Below are 24,959 nucleotides of genomic sequence, written 5' to 3' on the forward strand. Positions count from 1 at the left end.
ATTGTTAAAATTTCGTATTTGCACTTCGTAATGGGTAATGTGTACATCCTGTGACAGAAAATTGCAGGTTCACGTCGTATAGACCCCAAAAAACGATAACTCTCTATATACCGTATTTTTAAGGTTTTAACAGAATTTATAACGCATTCAATTTTTTATTTATTTATTTATTTATTATAATTTTTTTTTTTTTGAAAATTTCCAAATCCTTTCCAAATGGTGGAGGGCATTCAAAGCTCGGCCCGTCCGAATTTACTGCCTTTTTACTTGTGTTTTTTTTTTCAACAATTTTCCCGTTGAAATATTCTGCACATTATCCACAAGTAAATTGCATATTATCCGCTGTTTCGTTTTTACAGCTTGAGACATTTATGTTGGGCGCCATGTTTTATTTATCTATTTTTAGCGAGGTCTTCTACACAATTTCTCTACTAACTATATGCATTCAAGATCGGTAAAAAGGCACGTTACCAGGGGAAAAGTCTGGGGGAACTCCTCTACCCATAGAAAAACAAAAAAAAAGAATTTTTATCCAATGAAGGTCTCCGAAAAATCGTTTACAGAAAAGCTGGAAAACTAGGTTCATCTTAACATTTGTACCAATCTTAGATCGATTTTTTAAATCGGAAATATCGGTTAGCCCATTCAAGTATATTCCCTGCACTGCCTGCAAAATTCTCGTATAAAGCGAGGAGATTGTATAATTAATAGATATAAAACTTATATCAGATTCCAAAATGTACACCCAAAAGAGAGTCGAATTTCTGAATAACAAAAGTCTCTCCGCAATTTAAATATTTTTGATCATTATTAAAATGTCTCTCTCTATCTCTTAACTAGTGAAAAGGGCATTGGGTTCGCTCGGGCCGAACATTTTTATGTCCTCAGCCTTGTGAAAATCTGACTTAAAGGAAATTTCGTAGAATTTTGAAAAATATTGCATATATCTTGAGAAGAGTAAATTTGCTAACGAAGATCCCGAAATGACAATTTACAGCTGATTTAATTGGGAATCGGAGCCATCACCATCAATATGTGCGGCTGTGCCAAAAAGTAGACCAACATTAACTATATTTGCGAAGAGTTAAATGGAGAAACCCCTAATGCCAAAATATGGGCCGACTATTTGGTGTACCTGCTCCAATTACGTAAAATCATATATATCCACATTTGGGCACAGACTAGCTATGTCGTGTCTATGGTAGTGGTCCCAACCCATCACCCCTACTCCAGACATGGGCGCCATACTGTTTCATGTCTGGAGAAGGGGTGTTGGGTTGGGACCACTTCCAAGAAGGCGACATAACTAGTCGGTGCCCATGTGAAAATTGCCTCCTATAACATGACATGTAACAATATAGCCGAAATCAGTGTCATATTTTCTCCAAACCTCGCACATTCCTATAACTAAGGGCCTAATGCCTGTTTAAAGGACTTTTACAAGTATTCTGGCCTTTACAAATATTCGATAGCCTTTACAGATCTTCTAAAGACAGAGGAGCCCTTATGGACCTTTTGATAAAGTGGACCTTAAATAGTTCATTTTTAGACAGTAGTCCCTTTGCAAGCCACTTTAAACAAAATAGGGTCATTAACAAATATTTTATACTCAGAATACTTCTGTCTCTTTTTTTATAAACGGAAGACCATTTGCTGAACATCTGTAGCCAGAACAATCTTTAAAGGTCTTCTCTAGGCAAAAGGTCTATTTGTAACTTTCTATGGCAGAAGACTCTTTACAGGACCCTTGTAAGCAGATGATCATTTGCAAGGCCTCTATAGACAGCAGACGAATCACAAGTCTTTTATACACAGAATATTCTTTATTGGTATTCTATGGATTGGAAAACCATTTTAAGGCCCCCACAGGTCTTCTATTTAGATAGGGCTTTTAAACCAATTTCATATCGAGATAGGCCACACACACATCTTCCATACGGAGACCACTCTTTTACTGATATTTTATTATCAAAGGCATAGAAGAACTTTCCTAGGTCTTAAATGGGGAAAATTTTAATTGGAAAATTCCAAAATAAAAATTCAATGTTTTTTTACCTATGACGACACTTACATATTTTCCATTTAGAAAATCCATGCCTTCCATTGGAAAATCCACTTGTTTGCATCAGCTGTAAACATATGGAAGCGCCCATACATGCAATGTTTGGACAGGTAAAAAGAGAGTTCACTGCATCTCTCAACATGTGCTGCACACATTGCTAAGAGAAACAAACAAAATAATGACTCTCTTTACAAAAGTGAGTAGCAAAACAAAACCAACAATTCCGCGCCAATTCTTCTTTGGCAAAATGTTTTTGTTTTTAATGTCGTTCTCTTTGTGGAAACATTCGTGTGTCCAGCTGTTTTTTGTGAGGAAGCGTCGATTGACTGGCTGGTGGTGGTGTTTTCTTATTCTCTTGGAAGCTATTCGAGAAGGCTGACGACGCTCGGTGACGGTCTAACATTTTCCAAATAATTTTTGGCATAAAAATAGATTTGTGTTTTGTTTTATTGATTTATTTAATTTACTTGTGTTGTTTTGCAAGCGGCTGAAAGGTATGCATTTATTTTATGAATATTCTAGGAAAATTGTTCATAATTTTGAAATTTGATAGGTAAAGTGTTTTGCAGTATTGATGTGTTAATATTTCTCAAACAAATAATGGATAATAACGCCAATCGTCGAATGCCTCCGGGAGAAGATATCAACAAGCTATTGAAAGAATGGAAACTCGAGTGTATTTCATCACATTTACAAGGTAAGTGAAATATTTTTTGAATATTAGAATCATAGGCATTAAGACTAAATTCATAAACATTAGGTATTCATTTCCTTATTTACGTTGTAAGGGTTGTCATATTGCTAAAGTTTTCATGGGGAAATTAGATTTTGAAATGGAAGAAATTATAGGAGATTATCAACATATTTAATAAAACGAAGACAAAATAATGTGGAAAAGAGAGGAGGAAGAAGTAGGAAATAAGGATTTGCCTACTAGTTAAACTTCAAATCCGTCTGGGAAAATTAAATTTAAATATTCCTATACCCTCAGCCATATGGCTACAGATGGTATATATCGTGTAATAGGCTTGTCATCGAAATAATGGTCTAAGACCCTAGGTCTATTTGGACAAAATCCGTTTCACGACATTTGGAGTCGATCTAGGTGTTTCCCTATGTCCGTCTGTCTGGCTGGCTGTTGTATACGATAACTCTCGAAGGGAGTATCCGATTTGGTTCAAACTTGGTACATCGTAATATGATTACCAAACTTAAATCGAGTTCGAAGGTGGGCAATATCGGTCCACTCCTTATAACTCTTTTAAAATGTGATGTAAGAGTCCGATTGGCTTCAAATTATAACATCGCAGTATTTTTATTAACTCAAGGTCTGGTTAGAAGATGGAATATATTGGTCCACCCCTTCTTGTACCTCCCAAACAAAATGTCAACATTTTCAAAGAAAATAATTTACTGCACAGAAAGTGAAAGGATAATCCGATTTTGCCTCAACTTTGCAAAACCTAATATTTTCATCAGTGCTAGGTCAGGTGCAAAAAACGGACAATACCGGTCCACTCCATTAAGTAAGTGTGATGTAAGTGTCCAATTTTCTTCAAATGACACACATCACAATATCGTTATTAACCCAAGATCTGGTGTGAAAATGGAGTATGTTGGTCCACTTCTTCTGGTACCTCCACCTCAAAGGATTAACAATTTGAATATATATTAAGCTCATAAAACACGATATCAACATCCAATTCCATTTAGGCTTGGCACATGCCAATATTTCCATAAACACAAGTTTTGTGATAATGATAGTAGAGATCTGGTACCTCCCCCACAGAGGGTCAAAGTTTTGAATAACCAAAACGATCCTAAAATTCGAAATAAGCATTCAGTTCTCTTCAAATTACACACATCACAATATATTTATTAACCCAAGGTTTGCTCTGAAAATGGGAAATATCGGTCAACTGGTTTAGTACCTCCCCCAACAAAAGGGTCGAAATTTTAAATATCCATGAAGCTCATAAGCTCGCTAAATTAATATCCGACTCCATTCAGACTTGGTACATCTCAATATTTCCATAAACACAAGATGTGTTATAAAGATGGTACAGATCGGACTATTTCTTCTGGTACCTCCCCCAGATAGGTTTCCAAATTTTTGAATAAGAAAGAAAGAAAGCGAAAATGAAATGCAAACATTTTTGCTAAAACACGATCTGATGTGAAGAGGATATAGATCTGCGAGCCCCTTCTGGTAACTCACCCACAAAGGATCACAATTTCCAATACTTTTATTTGTCATAACTTGCGAAACAAGTCAGCGATTCTTTACAAGTTGCTACATCTATTTATTTCTCTCAACTAGAAACCTGAGATGAATATGGAATTTAAAATTGGATATAAATGTTCGAATTTCTTGTAATTTTGCCCATACCAATATTTGTATCTGTATTAGATGAAATATGAAAATTGAATAATTCGGCTCGCTATACCACACGCATATTTCCACATTTTCCAAAAATTTGCAAATATCTCATGTAAAGTATAGGAAGTAGTCGATATAGTCCAAATCTGGAACGTTGTAATATTTATATTAGTCTTAGATCACAAACGAATTGGTCAATATAGGCCTACTGCTTCGGAACCTCCCTCATAAAGGGTCAACAGTTTAAATAGTCATAAGTCAAGGCTATACATCTGTCGACAAAACCGACTGATACTCTTTTACTTGTTTTATTTTGGAGTTATTCTTTCCAATTTCTACCCAAATCCGCAATTTGACATTTCGTGTTTTCGGTGGATAGTTTAACTCCTCGAAAATAATGTTATTCCTCTTTTTGTTAAGTGGCCCCAAATTTTCGGTATTTTAAAGATTTCTGTGCCAATTTCAAACAAATTAACTGCACTTTGACATTACGCGTTAACCGTGATTAATTTAACACCTCTCAGTCAAATTGTCAGTCCATGTTTTGATTTAGCCCCATATAACGATTTCATTCGATTTTTGTAATATTGAATATACTGTCTCAAATTTCCAAATTTCGGATTCGGAATACCAATCTAAATCCTCTAAAAAACATGCAAAATAGGTGAATTTTTTGGGTTAACACCCATATTAATTTAATTTTCGATTTTTCAAAGGGTTTGGTCCCGATTTCCAACTTACGTTACGATTTTACGTTTTGTTTTCTTTGGGGGTAGATTAGTTTCTCTCAAAGAATAATCAATGTAGGTCCACTTTTTTACATAGCTCCCTAACAGTACCATCCAAACAACCATATTTATTTGATTTTCGATTTTTCAAAGGGTTTGGACCCGATTTCCAATGCTGCTGTTTTAGATTTTGTTTTCTTTGGGTTAAATTAGCTTCTCTCAAAGAATAATCAATGTAGGCCCACTTTTTGATATAGCCCCCTAACAGTATCATCCAATTGTTGGATTTTTTTTTTTTGGTTTCGTTCCAATTTTCAACCAAATCAAATGTATTTTTTTCGTAGTTTTTAGACCAGGCCTCAAGATGACTTTTTAAAAATTTCCAATCCCCAGAAGAAGTTTCCTCTCCTTAAAAGTCAGATTTTCCATAAAATACCCATTTTTTGTCCCTAACATATTTCTCTCTATAAAATACTTCTTTTTACGCATCTGTCTGAAAAAATGTCATTATTTCTAAAAGTCTCTCTCATGTCCATGTCCTTATATATTTTTAGCATATTTTATTTATAGAAGACCTTTTTCTATCAATAAAAGGACTCTGAAATATGTATGCCTATATTGACAACCATTTTTATCGAAAATTTTTTCTATTTATCAAAAGTCCTCTTCTTGTGATAGAAAACCATTTTATACTCAGGATAATTACATCCTTGAAAAAGTCCCTTGTCTCAAATGATTCTTCAATCGAACCTCTTCCATTTATTGAGCCCACATTCTACTTAAATACTATTTCCAAAATTTTCTATAAATCTTAATTTTAATTCTATAGAAGCGCTTATTTTTACTCCAAAGAATTCCCTCCTCTCAAAACATGTACTTTTTGTACATATTCTATGTTACCTCCTTATATCTACTTTTGAATATTTAATTTTTTATTAACATAATATTTTTTTCTTTCTTTTTTAGCCGAGAAAATCGATTTGGAAATTCTGGAAATGATAAAACTACATCACATACGCCCGCTACTCAGCAACTTCCCACTGGGCATACAAATTCGTTTTGAATATAATTTGGAACAGTGGCGTACAAAAATTGGCAAACCGCTGTATGGAACACATCGATGCTGCTGTCAAGGCAACGAGTTTGGTTGTCAAAAATCCTATGGCCATAATTATTTCAAGGCCCATAATGAATGTTCCATTGGCATTTCGAACGAATATCAAAATCAACAGCAGCAACATCCACGTAAAGTCATTATTGTACGACAAGATCTAGGAATGCCCCATGCAGTGGGTAATGAAGTGATGGTAACGCCGCCCGAAACACCAATGACCCATCGATCATTGGCCTCTACACACGGATCTTCGGGACAAAGTACATTTTCACACACCTCTAGCAGTGGTGGTGGTGATGGTGGCGATGATATCGCTAATAATTCTCCAGAGCACATACCATTTACCCTCAAACCTCTGTATCACATATCTGAGACGAACCTGCGAGATATCATATTAGATTGTAGACCCGAGGGTCCCATGCTAATGAAGAGTTATGCCGCAAAGAATGGTTTCAATCCACGCGAACGACGAAGTCTAATGAATATTATTGTCAACTACTTCATGCGTAATAATCAAAAATTCGATCTGCAAATTAGCTATCTTCTGGAGAATGCAATTTTGAAATTGTTTCCCAACGAAAACTTGGAAATGTATCGCAAAGGGAAACGGGGTAGTTTGTATTGCAAATATATGAACTACAAACATTCCCTGTTGTCGACCAGGAAACGAAAAAAACCCACGGATGATGGAACTGAGACGGGAAGTGATTTGGATTCTGTTTCACAACACGATCATAGCATGACAGATTGTGATATAGAAGAGAATGAAAGTGTGAATGTTATCAATGAGGCCATGGACGATTTGATTACCAATGGATCGGATGCGGGGAACCATGGTGTGGAACATGATGCCAGCGCTAAAGATAATTTCACTCTCGTTGAGCCAAAACTTGAAGTTGACACTGAGTATGTATAGAATGAAACGTTTCGTAGAGAAATAAGTAAAAGACTAATATCGTAAGACCCATCTGACAATGTCATAGAATTCACATAACATTCAACATGTCTGTACATAAATATTATTAAGTTAATAAACCTGGCTGCTCTTTTGACGATCGCTCATATTGTGTAGTTAAATAAAATAATTTACTTTTTGTAATTAATTTCCAAGACATTGGGGTTTGTAATGCGAAGTAATGTTCAATGACTAGATTAATACCAGAGACGAATAGAATTTTAGATATGCATGTCCTGAGCTCATATATTAACCAACTTTTTTAAGATTTTTCTAACCTAATCTAATTGATTAAATATTTTTTTATATTTTATACCCTACACCACATAGTGGTAAGGGTATTAGGTCTTTGTGCATTTGTTTGTAACATGGAGAAGGAAGCAATAGACCCATAGTTACTTTTGAGGATCTCCATAGAATCACATTCTGAGTTGATTTATGCATGTCAGTCCGTCCGTCTGTCCATGTATTCTTGTGAACAAAATGCAGGTCGCATTTATTATCCGATTGAGATGAAATTTTGCACAAATCATTTGTTTGGCCCAAGGACGAACCATATTGAAATTGGAGATAGATATAGCTCCCATATATATCTTCGTCCGATTTGCCTTTTTTGTGCACCAAACGTGTAATATCAGCCCGAATAGTATGGAATTTTGCACATACAACCAAATTGGGCCTGAAAATAAGTATGACAAAATTGATCGAAATCGGTTCAGATATAGCTATATATTGTTCATCCGATTTGTTATTTTTATCCTCCGCAGCCGTAATATGCACTCTGTAACAACAATATTTGGGGAAATTAACTTTGCACCAAATGGACAATACAAAATGATCCCTACCACATTTCTATTTACAAAAGTTCTATAAATGGTCTTCGATCTGAAATGCCTTCTTTCCTCAGGAGCATTTTGAATTTTCTTTTTCAGGAATTCGAAGTTTTTTAAACTTATTTTTCTTAAAAGATCTCCGAAGCGTTTTCTCCGTCCCCCTTTAGAGAAAATTTGTTGAACTTTTTGTTTCCAAAAAAAACTATGAAATTCCTTATCCTAAAATATCTTCCAGACATGACTTCTGAAAGTATTCTAGTGGCCATTCTATATACCGAAAATTGTCAAAAGTCTTCAAGACTCATGTGCCTTCAAGTGACCTTCCCATTACAGATGACATCTAAAGTGGCTTGTATGGCTATCTTTTTTTTAGTAAATGTCTCATAAGGAGTCCTCAAATTAATAAAGATACTCCTGGGGCTTTTTACCCCACAAAAAGACTTTCTAAAAAATCTTCTATTCATAGAAGGCCTTCCAAAGATACTCTGTCAACAACAGTACCCTACCGAAGAATCTTCCATCCCTTGAAAGCTTTTGAAGCATATTTTGATTTTCTATCTTTTCTATGTCCTATCCAAAAGACTTTCCACCCAGAATTGATTTCTTGGGTTCTATTTAAGACCAATGACGATTTTTTTATATCCTTCGCAAAAAAATTGTCCCTTTGTTCAATTCACGACAGATTTTTCCACGGACATTGATATTATTTGTAGGTTGTTTGGTATTTAAAATAAAGTATATCGGTCCTTATGACGGGACCTTCTGATTTTCGATATTTTTGAATTTTTTTTCCCAATTTTTATCCGAATATATAATTCGGTTAGTATTTATTCGTTTCAAAACAAATATTCAATGCAAATCCACTTTTGGTATGGGCCCAATGTGACGGTACCACCAGATTTTCCACATTTTGAAGGCTTCGTTACTAATTTCCAATCAAATCTGTTGTAATTTTACATGTCGGGTTCGCTGGGGTAAGATTTAATCCATTTTAAGTCCACTTTTTGGTATAGCTCCCGTACAATGTTACCTTCTGAATCGCAGTATTTTTGGAATATTTCTTTCTTTTCAATTTCCGACTAAATCAGCGGAGATTTTATTTTTTGCGTTCCTTCCAGAAAATTTATCTTCTCTCAAAAAATATTCAATGTAGGTTCACTTTTCGGCTTAGGCCGTCATACAACGGTACTCCTGATTTACGACACTTTAAAGGCTTCGACACCAATTTCCGACCAGATCTCCTGTAAATTAACATGTAGGACTCTCTGTGGTTAGATTTAATCCCTGCAAAAAAAAAAACATTCAATGTAGGCCCACTAACGGTACCTTGTGATTTTCGATAGCTTAAACATTTCGGTCTCAATTTCCAACCACATCCGCTGTAATCTTGTATTTCGGTTTCTTTATGGGTAAATTAACTACTCTCCAAAATATGCCTTACAGGTATAGCCCCCATATAATGGGAGTTCGAAATGTTAGGAATCTGTAAAAGATTTGGGTATAAGTCAAGTTTTAACATGGTGTAGGGAGGATACACAATTTTCGGCCTACCCAAATTTGTTGTGGTTTTTACATATCCTGTACTCTGAATGACTTTTACTTTATATATATATATATATATATATATATATATATATTCGACCTTTTGGGGGTCTTCAATTTCTAACATTCATCTGAAATATTTTCTATTCACAAAAGAACCGGAAAGGTTCTTGCCCCATAGATGAACTCTGAATGACCAAAAGAGGTAAAACGGCCTAGTTTTCCATTGAAGTTAAGAGATTTTCTTTTGACAATCCTTTTGGACATATGAGACCTCTTCTGTACTCAGAAACATTCTAAGGCGCTTTCCCTTCATACCGGACTTGTAAAAGTATTTTATACCAACAGAAAATTTTGTAGAAGTCTTTAAGAGGGTCTTTTTTCGCTTAATACCTCTGAAAGGCATACAATTCACCGAAGTGATTTTTCTACTAAGAAAACGAATTTAAGGGAGCCTTAACTCCTAGAGGAGATTTTTATCTAAAGTTGACTTGGAAAATTTTTTCTAAAAAAACATCCTTGGGCGAACTTTCGCCAAGTTTTGCTCTGTATTTTCTCCTCAAAGATCTACGGAGGGAATTCTATCAACAAAAGACCTCTTCTATTGTACTCAGGGAACTCTTTCAGTTCTTTTTATTTAAGTTATTTTTATCTTTTAGAAAGTCTCTGAAGATATTTTATTTATGAAAGGTTTTTGAGGAATCTTTTATCTATCTAAGTCCTCTTTCACAAGTCCTCTCTTAGAGCTAATAATTTACATAATTAGTTTCAGGTTTTAAATGGGTTTCATGTTATGATCCATTCTCATTCGTTTCATCAAATCTCTTTTTTTTCAATTTTATTAATTTTTTAAATAATTTTTTTTTTAGAATTCCAATCCGAACGGCCTATAGACTGCACAGAGAGGTTATTATCCTCAAGACTCCCTTTTCGTATAAGGATTTCTTGGAAAAAGGTAAATATATAAATCTATTCATGTATATATATATACATATATTTCAACTATCTAATGAGAATATTCTCTTCCAGCTTGTAATGCCTACAATATTCCCAATGTGGAGGAACACTATCTGGTGGTTAACGATTGTGAAATCAGTGAACATGAATTCAAAAATGTCATAATGCAATATTATAAGCTGGCAACATTTGTGGTGGAAATAAAACAGAGATGTAAGTAGAAGCAGAAAGAAAAGCACGAATCTTGGGTGAAGCCGACCACCTAATACCCTTTACATGCATATTAAGCAGACTAAACTTGACGGAGGTATTTTTATCGTACCAAATGCCATTGCTATAGAATGTATGTTATTCTAATCGGAACTTGATCGTACGATCCAAACTTATTTGAACAAACATAGCATAGTTGGTATATTGTTCCTCTACAAAGAAGCCAATCGATGACTTAAGCTCTTTATGTACCTACACTATTGGGTCCTTTTGATCGACAATCAGTAATCATCACAAAATTTTTGTTTTTGAGCTTAAATATACCCCTCAAAGGCTTATCCCCAAATGATTTTGCAAGCTTAATTTGAATTTTTCAAGCTTATCAATTTTTTGGAACACCAGACCGAGAACATTAAACTGCAAAGAAGACATTTAAAATTTTCTTTTTTCCAAAATACCTTCCATTTTCGAATATTTTCCTTGTAATAATTTCTTTTATAGGGCAAGGATAGGCGAAGATATTATGAATAATATATTCCTTCTAAACACTTCACTTACTCCTTTAATGTATCCCTCAAGGATACACATTTATATCCGTCTTTTCGCTTAGAACAATGTTCTTTTCAATATCTTTGAAGTTTCTAAAACTGACTAACCAACTAAATTTTTTTGAAAATTTCAATTTAGTTTTCAAATATTTTTTTCTTTCAGCTAACTTTCTCAGACGCTCCGATTCCAATAGTGGCGATAGTGTAAGTATGACTGAACTGAGGGAACACACCACAATTAGACAGGATCCAAATCATTTGCCCAGTGCTGAAGAAATACGTAACCTAACATCACTTCTACCCATAATTGCCCATGTAGATCTGGGTAAACCATTGGAAAATAAACATCGCAATGCAATAGCCAAGGCTGTGGTAGAGGAAACCTTAAGAGTACAACCGGATCGATGGTAAGTTTTTACAAAATGCAAACCCTTCCTCCACTCATGTGAATTCTGATTTCCTACCTCTACAGCATTAAACGCCAGGAGTTCATGATATTGGCCCACACTGTGTGCCAGGCGTTTCCCACGGAAGAGGAAACCACATATTTCATACCGGCCAAACCAAAGGCCCATCCAAAGGGTAAACTTTGGAGTGCATTTGTTAGTAAACGTACATTCCTCGTACAAAGTGGTGTGGCCAAAAAACGTTATAAAAGACGTAAAAACAATACGGAGGAGGATAATGAGGAGACCCAATCCACACACAGTCAACAGACTGAGGCAGAAGAACCCAGACATGTTGACTTTTCCGAAAATACCTCAATGGATTGGGATTATCTAATGGTAAAATGGATGGAAAGTCATGATAAACGTTGGCAGGAACTTGTTAAGGAAAAGCTAACACCGTCCGAGTATATGGAACGTTATTCAATATTGCGAAATGAAAGAGGCATAACGCTAATTGAAATTGATGTTAAAAATCGTTATCCCCAGGCCTTGACCATTGAAAATTGGTTAAATATTTATGCTAAAGTTTTTGAAAAAGCCAAAGGTATACGCCGAAAATTGGGTAATTCCAATAGTATTATAAGGGCCATAGAAGAGGCCCAGGATGAGAGTAAGTATTGGTTTGTAAAATTTAATGTTAATTGTGGTAACATTCATGCTTGTACTTTTTTCTGAGTGTACCCAACTTCCGCCAATGTTTTGTTCGATGAAGTATGAAAATGGAATACTTCTGTCCACTATATCTGTGACCTCACGCATATTTCCATATTTTCCAACAAATTGCACATATCTCATATAAAGTATAGCAAGTAGTCAATATAGTCCAAATTTATGTCAGTCTTAGGTCAGATACGAATTGGTCAACTTGGACCAACTGTTTCGGAACCTCCCCCATAAAGAGTCAACAGTTTGAATAATCATAACTCAAGGCTGGGGGTATACATCTGTCGTCAAAACCGACTGATACTATTTTAGTTGTTTTTATATCCTACATCACAAGGTGGTCAGGGTATTATGTCTTTGTGCATTTGTTTGTAACAGGCAAAAGGAAACGAGATAGACCCATAGTTTCTTTTGATGATCTGCAGAGAATCACATTCTGAGTCGATTTATGCATGTCCGTCCGTCCGGCCGTCTGTCCATGTATTTTTGTAAACAAAGTACAGTTCGCATTTATTGCCCTATCCATATGAAATTTTGCACAAATCATTTGTTTCGCCCAGGGACGAACCCTATTGAAATTGGAGATAATCGGCAAAATTTAGGTATAGCTCCCATATATATCTTCGTCCGATTTGCTTTTTATTGTGCACCAGACGTGTAATATCAGTCCGAATAGTATGGAATTTTGCACGTACGATCAGATTGGACCTGAAGTATGCCAAATTTGATCGAAATCGGTTCAGATATAGCTATAGCTCCCATATATATTGTTCATCCGATTTGTTATTTTTGTCCTCCGCAGCCGTAATAGAGTGCAGAGTGCACTCTGTAACAACAATATTTGGGGAAATATATCAAATACAGCTCAGAAATACATTTGCTAAATTTTATCGAGATGGGTTCAGATTTGGAAATATCTCCCATATATAACTTCGTCCGATTTATATTTTATTGTGCACCAAACGTCTAATATTTGCCCTAATGGGATGAAATTTGGCACTTACGACCGAATTGAGTCTAGAAGCTAGTATGTCAAATTTGGTGAAGATCGGTTCAGATATAGCTATAACTCCCATATATACTGTTCGTCCGATTTGTTATATTTGTTACCCACAGCCGTAATATGCACTCCGTAACAACGATATTCAGGGAAATATATCAAATACAGCTCAGAAATATCTTTGCCAAATTTTATCAAGATCGGTTCAGATTTGGATAAAGCTTCCATATATATTTTTATCCGATTTCAAATTAATTGTGCACCAAATGGGCAATATAAGTCCGAATTTAAAAGACACAAATGCTTCGGCATATTTAGTCCTTTGAACTTTAAATTATAATTATAATCATAGCGTGTATGATGGAATTCTCCCATAACAACTTTTAATTGTTATGTGGAGCTCTACTAAATTAGCAAAGTGGTGTAGGGTATCATAAAGTCGGCCCCGCCCGACTTTAAGACTTTCTTTACTGTTTTTTTTTTTTTTTAATTCTGACGGGAAATGGACATAACCTCAGGCCTACAATTCACTCAGTTTACGAACCAGCTTTACCTCGCTATTATATCATAATTTCAATAATTTTTAATTATAATTTTCTGAACTCTATCTTATTTTCAGAACATAAAGCTGGCCTATCGTTACTTCTTATACCCTACATAATACCCAGCAGTGGACGTAAAAGTGAACTTATTACTTCCAAAGCCACCAAAACTGAGTGCCAAGAACGATTTATGAAAGGTTATGGGGTAAGCTACAAAAAAAAAAAACTATAATTTAAAGTATTTCCTAAGTCTCCTTTCTTCACAGAGCCTGGATGAACTGCGTTCAGATCCCAAACCTGCCGATTTACAAATACGCTTTGTCCACAGTCATCACAGTGTGGTGTATGCTGAATTTAGTATAAGTGGTTTTTTATTCCAGTGTTCCGACCTAATGGAAGCCCTGAGTTTCCTCTTCCACTATATGTTGGCGATGAATATACGTTATCCCCAGACTTGTCTGCAGGTATGGCAATTCATACAATTGGCCATATTTCACATTGAAGTGGAAAAGGATAAAATGCCATATGTTGAGAGTACCATTGTTGATTTACATTTAAACTAGAGACTGTTAAGAGAAAGAGAGAGGGAGCCAAAGCCAAAAGAGTTCAAAAATAAGATAATGTACAGTTGAGACTTGATGAGATAATACAGGGTGAGATAAAAAAACTGCAAAAAAGTCAAGCGCCATAATTTTTACATTTTTTTTAAATTTTTTAGAATGAAAGCAAAATTTCGGAAATAGCATCAAATTTTAGAATAACTTTAGATTTGTTCGAATTGGTCACCTTTGGTACGAATTATGGCTTTCAAACGGCCAATGAAACCGTCACACGCTGTCCGAATGTTGCTCTGCGGTATTTTGGCCCATTCCCGGCGAAGCCCTTGCTTGAGGTGATCGACATTTTGGAATTTTTGTAGTGCCAACCTTGCTTTCCAAAATACTCCAGACACAATAGTCCAACGGATTAGTATCCGGAGATTTTGGTGGCCATTGTGCGATGGAAATGAAGCCAGGAACCTTATTTTGTAACCATTCTTGGGTGGCACCTGCTGAGTGCGATGGTGCTGAGTCCAAGTCTTTAATACACCCTCCAGAATATTTTCGCGATAATATTCAGCATTTTTTTTTTGAATCGATCGTGGCGATGAGCGACCATCGGCAGTTATGGCGGCCCACACCACACACCATTACCATGGCCGGATTGAGGCTTGAGTTCTGGTGGCCAACCGAAGGTGCACATTTTCAGCTGACCTCTTTGGCAAGTAAACACGATTGTTTACAAACTGCTGGACAACGAATATTTTCTCATCGGAGAAAGCCAAATTCGGCAGTTCACCACTTTCGGCCAAGCGAAGCAACTCTTTAGCTCTTTTGAGTCTATTTTCTTTCTGTTGCGGTGCAAGTTCTTGTACTTTTTGGAATTTCAATGGCTTTACCCCAAACTCATTTTTCAATATTGCGATATTTTCAGCTCACGAGCCATCTTTCGGCCACAGCGACGCGGGTTTCCATCAAGTCGCTTTTTTTACTTATCGAACCATTTCCAATTCCTTGACGTCGGGCTACTGTAACGAGCGATGATGGTACGAGACACAAAAAATTTATTCACATTTAAATGCTGGAGTGCTCTAGCGATAGTCACTTGTCGCTTTCCAGCCAAATATAAAGAAATCACACTATCACACTTGAATTCCATCATGAATAATTTTTTTTTTCTGGAGAATTCTCATCAAAATAGTTTTGAACGCTTGTAAACAATATAATGAGCTGTCATTGGTATAATTTTTACTGCTGTCGGACGAGTGGCTTAAAAGTGACAGCAGTCTGAAGTTGGTTGCAGTTTTTTCATCTCAGCCTGTATATGCAAATTTATTGTGGCTTTATTCTTTGAAGATATCACTGCGAGTTTTAACATGGTGGAGGGTATACAAATATCGCTTTGACCAATTTTACTGTCGTTTTTACTTGCCCTGTACTCAGAAGACCTTTAAGGTCCGCTGAATCACCTTAACTTCAAACATGACTATAAAAAGATATTATATCCATAGGTAAAGGATTTCTGTTTTTAACATGGTGGAGGGTATACAAATGTCGCCCTGACAAATTTTATTGTCGTTTTCACTTACCCAGTACTCAGAAGACCTTCAAAGTCCACTGAATCACCTTAACTTCAAACATGACTTTAAAAGGATATTATATTCATAGGAGACTATTAAAGGATTTCTGTTAATTGAATGACCTGTAGAGGTATAACGACCTTATTTTATATTGAAGTCCTATTAAGCGGTTTGTTGTTCATTAATAGGTAGTTAATTGATCATTGGGATAAAAGTGAAATCAAAAAAATCAAAAAAGTCTTTTTATAAAAATAAAATTGATCCCTAACCAAGTTTCAGTTAATGCAATCAAAGTTTTTGTATTATATTTAATTATTTCAAAAAACATTAATCGTGTTTTAACCAGTTGAGTCCAAAGATTACTGTTGTTAAAATTATCAACCCCCAAGACACAGATCTTTTTTTCATAATCTTTAAATTTGTCTTATGCTATCAAGTAGCAGATCAATTCGTTTAAATATTTCCATCAATGATTCTTTCTAACTTATACCACTACATGCGAAAAATATGCTCGCTCAGAAACTAGTCAGACATACTTAAGTATACTAATCTCTTTATTCACCGGTATTGATCGAATTAAAAACCCCATATAAAATAAAAATAAAAAATGAATTAGAGTAGTATTTTGGAAAGCCGAAACTCTTTGCTTACACTAGCTTTCCTTTATTTTTTATCTATAATTGAAGAAGAGAAAAATATATACCAAATATTTACAAATATTTTTAAACTCCCGTAAATGTGCCTATATTATTATACCAAGAATTATGTTTAGAATCTAATTATGTTTACGATTGGTCTGTTCCAGAAACTGCAAGAATCTACAAGTTTCGAAATTTGTTCGATATCATAAAGGAAAAAAATCTGTTTTTGTCTTGCAAATTCTGAAATAGAAGATACATATAAATTTTGATTATAGTAATTATTTGTAAAGCCTCAGATGAATCCCTTAATGACCTAAATCCAAACAATCTAAAACATAAGAAAGAATTAAAAAAAATATTTTTTGAAATTTGAAAATATTTAAGAATGTTATATTTATGTAGTGTTGTAGAATGTTGAAACTCTCTAATTATAAACTTTTTCCCTTACATCTTAAATTATAACTTTATAAGAAATACTCAAAGAAATGCCAAATATTTACAAATGTTAATAAACTCCCATGAATGTGCCCTTATTACTGTACCAAATATTTTGTTTAGAAGCTAATTATTATTACGATTGCCTTATAAACTATGTTTATAAATATGTTTTTTTCATATACATATATGTATGTACCCTTGAGATATAAGTTTTTTTATAAATTAAATATGTTTGCCTTAAGAAGCTCTTTGATGCTCGAAAATCAATTGGACCCAAAGTGGAATTGATTATTTAATAGATAAAAAGATTGTAAACAAATAAAATGTAATATAAAATGTAACATTTTTTTCTTTGACCATTCGCATGGATGGAGACACACCATAACATGAACAAAAATATTGATATTCCGTTTGTAATGTCAATGAATACTCTTATTGGATCCGTTATGTGCCCATCTAGAAACCATTGCAAAGTTGGAAGTGTAGAAGTTAAACCTCTGAAATTTGATGCAGATAATCATGCAACACTTCTAAATAAATATTTTATTTTTCATAAACGATTATAGTTGATAGCTATTGTCTACAAGATCAAACATTGTAAGTCATGAAAAGTTTCAAAAATTATAGGTGTCACGATCCCGGGAAAAAGAAATATTCTCTTAAATGCTAAATTCTCTTAAAAAATACCAAAATTTCAGGAGAGGTGAAATCTTGGGAAAACTATTATTCGAAAAATTCAAAATTTTAACTACGCAATTCCTGAAAAACTAAAAAAAAAACGGTGTCGTCTATAACAAAATATTATTAAATAACCCTCTATTATTATTGTTATAGTTCTTGAATAGATATTGTTAAAAAAGGTGACCGATTGTAAGGGTTCAGAAAAAATATTTTGGGAAATAATAGCATACTTGGGAAAAATATTCTTCGAAAAATTAAAAATTTTAGCTACGCCATTCCTGAAAAACTAAAAAAATCGGTTTCGTCTATAACAAAATATTATTAAAAAAATCCGCTATTATTATTGTGATAGTCCTTGAATAGATATTGTTAAAAAAAATGTGACCGATTGTGAGGGCTCTTAAAAACATATTTTTAACAAAATCCAAGATTACTGTTGCTGTTGAAAAAATTCGTTGAAAATCCACAATTTTTATAGTACTTGAATAATATGTTTTAACAAATTCACGATTACGATAGTCATTGAAAAATATTTTTTATAAGGTCCCTGAATGTGAGGTTCTTCAAAAATATTCTTTAAAAAATCCGCAATTGTGATGGTCCTTGATAAGAAACCTTTAGACCATCCCCGGTTGCGATGTTCCTTTAAAAATATTCTTAAAAAACTGCGTTTGTAATAGTTTTCAAAAAGTATTCTTCGAAAAATCTGCGGTTATTTTTGAAAAATATTCCTTAAAAAATTAAAAAATATTCGGTCGGTTTTGCCGACAGATGTATACTCTCAGCAAATATCCAATGAATAAAGTATTTTTTAACTTGCGATATGATCTAAATGTTAATTAAATGTTCTAAATTCTATACGGGGCGGTTTTGAAGTAGAGACCAACATTACATATATCTTATCTGATCTATGTCTGATATAATTGTAAGAACATTTCATACTTATAGAATTAGTGGTATGTGTAAAGACAAACAAACATTTGTTTCCAATTTTATGCGAACAATTGTTAATCAAAATTTTGACCTTTCGTGGGGAAGGTACCAGCTGGTGTGAACCGAAATCTACCATCTTCACACCAGATCTTGTGTTAGTGGAAATATGTCTGGAGTTTAGAGAGAATCAGATGATTATTTCGCATTTTGTGAAAGTTAAAATGATCCAAAAGTTTGACCAGTTGTGGGTGAGATACCAGATAGAGTGGTCCGATTTATTCCAACTTTTTACCGGATCTTGCATTGAAAAATATGTTGGGATGTGTGAAATGTGAAGAGAATAATTACTCAAACCCGTTGTAAGAGAGGTTCAAGTAGTCCGATATATTACATCTTTAAACCTGATCTTGTATTGATAGGAACAATGGGCTATGCCGAGTTTCAAAGTAATCGGATGTTCATTTTGCGTTTTATTCGATTCATGGTTATTCAAAATATTGACCCATTGTGGGGGAGGTGTCAGAAGGAGTTGTCCGCTCTATCCGTTTTTCTTACCAGATCTTGTGTTGGTAGAAATGTTGAGATTTGCGAAATTTAAAAGCAATCGGACTCTTATTTAACACTCTATGAGAGTTATAGTTATTCAAAATGTTAACCCTTTCTGGGGGAACTACTTAATGGAATAGGCCGATATTTTCCATTTCTTAAACTGACATAGAACTAATAAAACTATAAGGATTTGTTAAGTTTGAGGTTTATTTTGTTCTTTAAAAATTTTGTGTGTGTGTGTGGGGGGGTGTTGTTCCGGAAGGAGTGAACCGATATTGGCCATTTCCGAATCCGATCTAAGTTTGATAATAATATTAAGATTTATCAAGTTTGGTCGAAATCGGAGAGTTATCGTGCGCACTAACCAGCCCGACAGACCTCTAAATCGACCCCAAATGTCCTGAAACGGATTTAGTCCAAAGAGACTTAGCGTCTAGACCTTTTTTTCAATGAAACTAATTTTGGTCTTATCAAATGATATATACCCTCTCTAGCCACATGGCTGAGGGTTTAAAAAACATTCTTTACAAAATCTAAGATTGTGTTAATTTTTAAAGATATATTTTTTAAATATTCCGGGATTGTGGTGCTCCTTTAAAATATTTTTTTAAATATCCGCAAAAAAATCTGTAAAAAATCTACGATTGTTATAGTCTTTACACAATCTTGTTAAAAATCCACAATTGTGATTGTCTTTTAAATATATGCTATGACAAATTCACTATAGTAAGATATCCTTAAAAATATTATTTCAAAATGTCAGGATTGAAGCGGATATACATAAAACTCCAAGAATTTTTGTGGTCTTAGAATGGGTCTGACTCTAACTACTTTTTTTAATATTGTATTTTTTTTTTTTTGAAATTTAATAATTAAATATTAGTCAATATTTCACATTTTTGTACGAACCTTAGTACAATGTAATCCGTTAATTTTCGGTTTTTTTTTTAATGTTTAGCCGCGACATCTGACATCTAGATTCACTGTTTGAATAGCCCCATAGGTTTGTAATGTTACCTCCTGAATTTAAGTTTTTTTGAACATTTCTCCAAAATTTTCCAAATGAATCAGCTGTACTTTGATCCAGTATAGCGGCTATATAGATTCACTTTTAGGTCTACCCTCACATTCAATGTTGCCTCTTGATTTAATTTTTTCTTAACTTTTCAACTAAAATATCCATAAGTAATTTGAAATTTGACAGCTATTGTTTGACATTTAGATCCACCATTTGAATGTATCCATTGATGTGGTACCACCCGACTAAACGATTTCTAACGAGTTTTGCAAGTTGCAATTCTTAATGGGTAGAAGGACCCTCCTCGAAACATATTTGTCTATGGAAAATTGCTATTTTCCCCGCTTAGATTCCAAAAACAAAATCCACTGTTTAATATTTTCAATTCAGTATTTTTTAATACCTAACGGAGTTGTACATAAAGTGGCTCAAAACATAGATCAGAACCCGGCTTCTCGGTAAATTCAAACATTTCATGATGGCCTTTCAGAACCACATCACAGGTTTTTGGGGACTGAAATGAAGATGAAAAAAATAACAACTTTAATTTAAAAAAAATAAACTTTTTCAATTCTCAAAACTTACATTCGATCTCGGTTGACCCTCACCCTCGGGTGAGGAATTCCTTGATCTTCTGGAGAAATTTTGCCAAAAATTCAGTCTCAATGGTGTGCTTCGCCCAGCACCTAAGAGTGCTGCATTCAAGTGTATATTCTGATCCGGCAGGCGACAGCTTTCCAATGAAATTTCCTCCACCTGGGGTATATTCTGTAGAAGTTCCCCCACATCCACTGTGGTGAAATCGCAACTTTTAAAACGCAATATTCTCAACTCATCCAACAGATGCAGAGACTTTACAACATTAATGGGCAGGACATTATCATCATTTATGATGCACAGCTCATGGACATTCATGCGCATCTCCAGACAATTTGCCAGGACATTTTTGACATTCGCCTCCACCTTGAGGATATCCTTGGCTTTCCACACCGAGAGTATGACATCGAATAGCTGTCGTGGATTATATTGATTCGTGATGTAAAGATGTTTCAACTGGGGCAGGGGTTTGGAGAGGAAATAATAAAATTCATAGGTATTCAGGCGTAAATATTTCAAACTCTCCAAATGGGCTTGCTTCAAATCCAACTGTTCGTATTGTTTACTCAGAGGGAACATGTTCAAGTCCAAATGTTCCAAATGCAAATTACGCATAATATTGTGGAAATGTTCCAATTCCAATTTGTAACAATAGCAGAGATTCAATTCCTTCAAATTCGACCATGAATCCAGGTACTTTCCACTCAAATTGCCGTGGGGACTGAACACCTGCAGATTGGGAAACATGCGATTCAAATCGAGAATATCTTCATCTTTCATAAAACAGGGATGTATTGTGAGGCGTACTGAACGCACACGGGGATAGATGAACTTCTTTAATATTCCATATTTGTGTTCATCCAGAAAACGCAACTCGAATGATTCGGCAATCGGACTAATGGCACTGAAGAAGATTTCCAATTCTTTGTCATTGAGTTCTCTTTCCAGGAAATAGATTTTATTGTTTTTGTACTTGCTGGCCCACAGAGAGAGAATTGTTTCTTCGAAATATCTATTCACCTGCAGCATGGCTATTTGGTCTTTGAGACTTAGCTGGGCGGCAATTTCCCGCAAGCAATCGGGATTAAGGACCTCCATGGTGAGTTGAATGCTGAAAGGAGAAAATGGAATTTTAATTGAATTGGAAATACAGAAATAATGAGGCAATTTAGATAAAAATCTCTGATTTGTTTCGAATGTTATGAGAGAGCACTTTCACCATTTGTGGGGGAGGTATCGGTAGGAGTGGTCCGATATCCATCAAATTCACACCAAATCTTGTGTAAGTGGAAATATTGGAATGTGTGAAATTTGAAGAGAGTCGGGTGTTTATTTAGCATTTTATGAGCATTTTGATTATTAAAAATTTCTGACCCATTTGTGGGGGAGGTACCAGAGGGGGTAGGCCGATATATTCCAAAGTCCCAGCAGATCTTGCGTTGATGAAAAAATTGGGATGTGTGAAATTTTAAGAGAATCGGACGTATATTTTACATTTCATGACCGAATTGGTTATTAAAAAAAATTTTGACCACTTTGTGGGGGAGGTACCGGAAGAGATGGATCGATATACTCCATCTTCACACCATATCTTGAGCTAGTAGAAATATTAGAATGTGTGAAATTTGAAGAGAATCGGAAGTTTATTTTGCATTTTATGAGAATTATATTTATTCAAAAATTTGACCCCCTTGTGGGGGAGGTACCAGAAGGAGGGGTCCGATATGTTCCATCTTCATACCAGATCTTGTGTTGACAGAAATATTGGAATGTGTGAGATTTGAAGAGAATCTGATGCATATTTCGCATTTTATGAGCGTTTTAATTCTTCCAAATTTAGCCCCTTTGTGGGGGAGGTACCAGAAGGAGGGGTCCGAGGTATTCCATCTTCACGCCAGATATTTTACTGGTAATAATATTATGATTTGTGAAATTTTAAGAAAATCGAATGCTTATTTCTTATTTTATGAGTGTTTTGATTATTCCAAATTTTGACCCCTTTGTGTGGGAGGTACCAGAACGGCTCGACCGATTTACATAATCTTGTTTTCATAAATAATCTTGTTTTCATAAAAATATTGAGATGTGTAGAATTTGAGAAGAATCGGATGCTTATTTTATATTTTATGAGTGTTTTGATTATTCAAAATTTTGACCCCTTTGTGGGGAAGGTACCAGAAGGGGTGAACCGATATATCCAATCTTTACAAAAGATTTTGTATTAGTAAAAATATTGAGATGTGTGGAATTTGAAGAGAATTCTAAACTTATTTCTCATTTTATGAGCGTTTTGGTTTTTCAAAATTTTGACCCCTTGATGGGGGAGGTACAAGAAGAAGGGGTCCGATATCCATCATCTTCACACCAGATCTGGTGCTAGCAAAAATATTGGAATGTGTGAAATTTTAAAAGAATTCGAAGCGTATTTTTCATTTTATGAGTGTTTTGATTATTCAAAATTTTGACCCCTTTGTGGGGGAGGTACCAGCAGAGGTGGACCAACATTCATCATCTTCACACCCGATCTTATGTTAATAAAAATATTGCGATGTATTAAATTTGAAGAGAATGGGACGCCTATTTTCAATTTTATGAGCATTATTGTTTTTCAAAATTTTCACCCTTTGGTGGGGGGGGGGGGGGGGGGGATACCAGCAGGACCAGCCTCTTTAAATAAAAAATCCCGATATTTTTTTTTTTAAATCCAAGCTAGACCTTTAAAAATCAATGATAGTGTTTTGAAAAAATACTCCCTTAAAAATCCACATTTTTTAAATAAGTGAAAAAATGTCAAACCAGCCTATTAAACCAACCTTCTGAATGACCTCCACATTTACATGACCAAAAAATTGATTTTTAAATATTAACGGTTTGCAAATATTGCAAGGTTTCAAAAGTTCGTCACGGCCGATCTTACAAATATCGTAAATCAAATTCATTTTGAAAAACTCACATGTACACTGCGGAGCATTTATGTATGTGTTGGTATATAAATCGCTTTTCTGTCTTCAATTTCCAGGTTTTTCATTCCAATTCACAACAACTACTGATTATTGAATAATTTGGAGAGTCATACGACCTCATGTCATTCGAATTAACACCAAAAAAAACGAAGCGACAACAAATAACTATAATTTCTGTGTGAATCGATTTGAAGTTGATTTTAAAGTCAAACTCTGACAACGACTAATGAAGCGTTGCCTTTTGTTATTCTCTGATTTTATTTGCACTTCATGCTAAGCTTTCGAGTTTTTGTTTGTTGTTTTTTTTTTTTTTTTTGAGCTAAGCTGATGCAGTTTGTCATCAGAGAATCGAGAATCAGTCAAGAATAGAATAGAAAAAAAAAAAATAAATAAAAAAAAGAAAAACAACTAAAGCTTTTTTTCGGTTAATTAATTCTAAACTTGGTTTTGTAATTCCAGTTTTGTGATTGTTGTTTGGCGGTGGCATGTTTACAGAATGTCAGCATTTCAATGTCAATGAACAATGAAACAAAAACACACATTTTATTGTTTTAGTTGTTGTTGTATGTTGTGAGAACCCTTTTTTGTAATCATTGTGAGACGTATAATGTAGTTTTGAGACGTTCTAAAAAATACCTAACTGATCCGACGGAGTGAATAAGTCTGAGCAGGCTTATCTGAGTTATGATACTATTTAAATACTTTGTGGCTAGAACACACATAATGTTAGAGTCATATGAAAAATGATTTTTTTTACAATTATTGCAATAGCCTTTTTGTAGCATACTTTTAGGCCCTCGCCAGAATTTTTTATCTAAAGATCTCTATAGTGTAAATTAATATAAATATATTAAAAGTAAAGAATAAATAAAATATAAAGAAGTTAAAAAGTGTCAGTCGGTTCTGTCTACAGATGTATATTCTTAGCCAATGTTCGATTATTTAAATATATTTTGACTTATGTTATGATTGATTCTCTATGGAGTAGATCCGAAGGAATAGACCATTTCGTATCGGACCTAAAAAAATATGATATA

At 34.5% G+C, this 24,959-nt stretch overlaps 2 protein-coding genes across 4 annotated transcripts in view; one reads left to right on the forward strand and one right to left on the reverse strand.

The window, feature by feature from the left end:
* Window positions 1–2,368: 2,368 nt before the first annotated feature.
* LOC101887300 (uncharacterized) lies at window positions 2,369–17,934 on the forward strand. Its single transcript, XM_005186883.4, has 9 exons — window positions 2,369–2,556; window positions 2,616–2,759; window positions 6,137–7,190; window positions 10,484–10,569; window positions 10,644–10,784; window positions 11,493–11,736; window positions 11,802–12,388; window positions 14,061–14,188; window positions 14,250–17,934. Exons 2-9 carry the CDS (start codon window positions 2,663–2,665, stop codon window positions 14,544–14,546), a joined length of 2,634 nt encoding a protein of 877 aa, XP_005186940.1. The 5' UTR covers window positions 2,369–2,556; window positions 2,616–2,662; the 3' UTR covers window positions 14,547–17,934.
* A 2,799-nt stretch (window positions 17,935–20,733) lies between these two features.
* LOC101901318 (uncharacterized) overlaps window positions 20,734–24,959 on the reverse strand; it is a 64,202-nt gene continuing 59,976 nt past the window's right edge. For 2 of the 3 annotated variants that reach the window (XM_059131173.1, XM_059131175.1), the window contains exons 2-3: window positions 20,948–22,070; window positions 20,734–20,876 (exon numbers count right to left, since the gene is read on the reverse strand). In XM_059131173.1, the coding sequence (XP_058987156.1) occupies window positions 20,766–20,876; window positions 20,948–22,057 (1,221 nt within the window). In that variant the 5' untranslated portion in view covers window positions 22,058–22,070 and the 3' untranslated portion in view covers window positions 20,734–20,765. Of the gene's footprint in view, window positions 20,877–20,947; window positions 22,071–23,912; window positions 24,158–24,959 lie in introns of those variants that run through there. The other variant, XM_059131174.1, reaches the window with a different exon arrangement.

The sequence above is a fragment of the Musca domestica genome, unplaced genomic scaffold, assembly GCF_030504385.1.
Source record: "Musca domestica strain aabys unplaced genomic scaffold, Musca_domestica.polishedcontigs.V.1.1 8, whole genome shotgun sequence".
Classification (NCBI taxonomy): Eukaryota; Metazoa; Arthropoda; class Insecta; order Diptera; family Muscidae; genus Musca; species Musca domestica.

Bases quoted from the DNA above. Each gene is read 5' to 3' on its own strand.
- LOC101887300 (XM_005186883.4), top strand. From the start codon at position 2,663: ATGGATAATAACGCCAATCGTCGAATGCCTCCGGGAGAAGATATCAAC. The intron at 7,191-10,483 runs GTATGTATAGAA...TTTTTTTTTTAG, and splicing joins AAACTTGAAGTTGACACTGA to AATTCCAATCCGAACGGCCT. The intron at 10,785-11,492 runs GTAAGTAGAAGC...TTTTTCTTTCAG, and splicing joins GGTGGAAATAAAACAGAGAT to CTAACTTTCTCAGACGCTCC.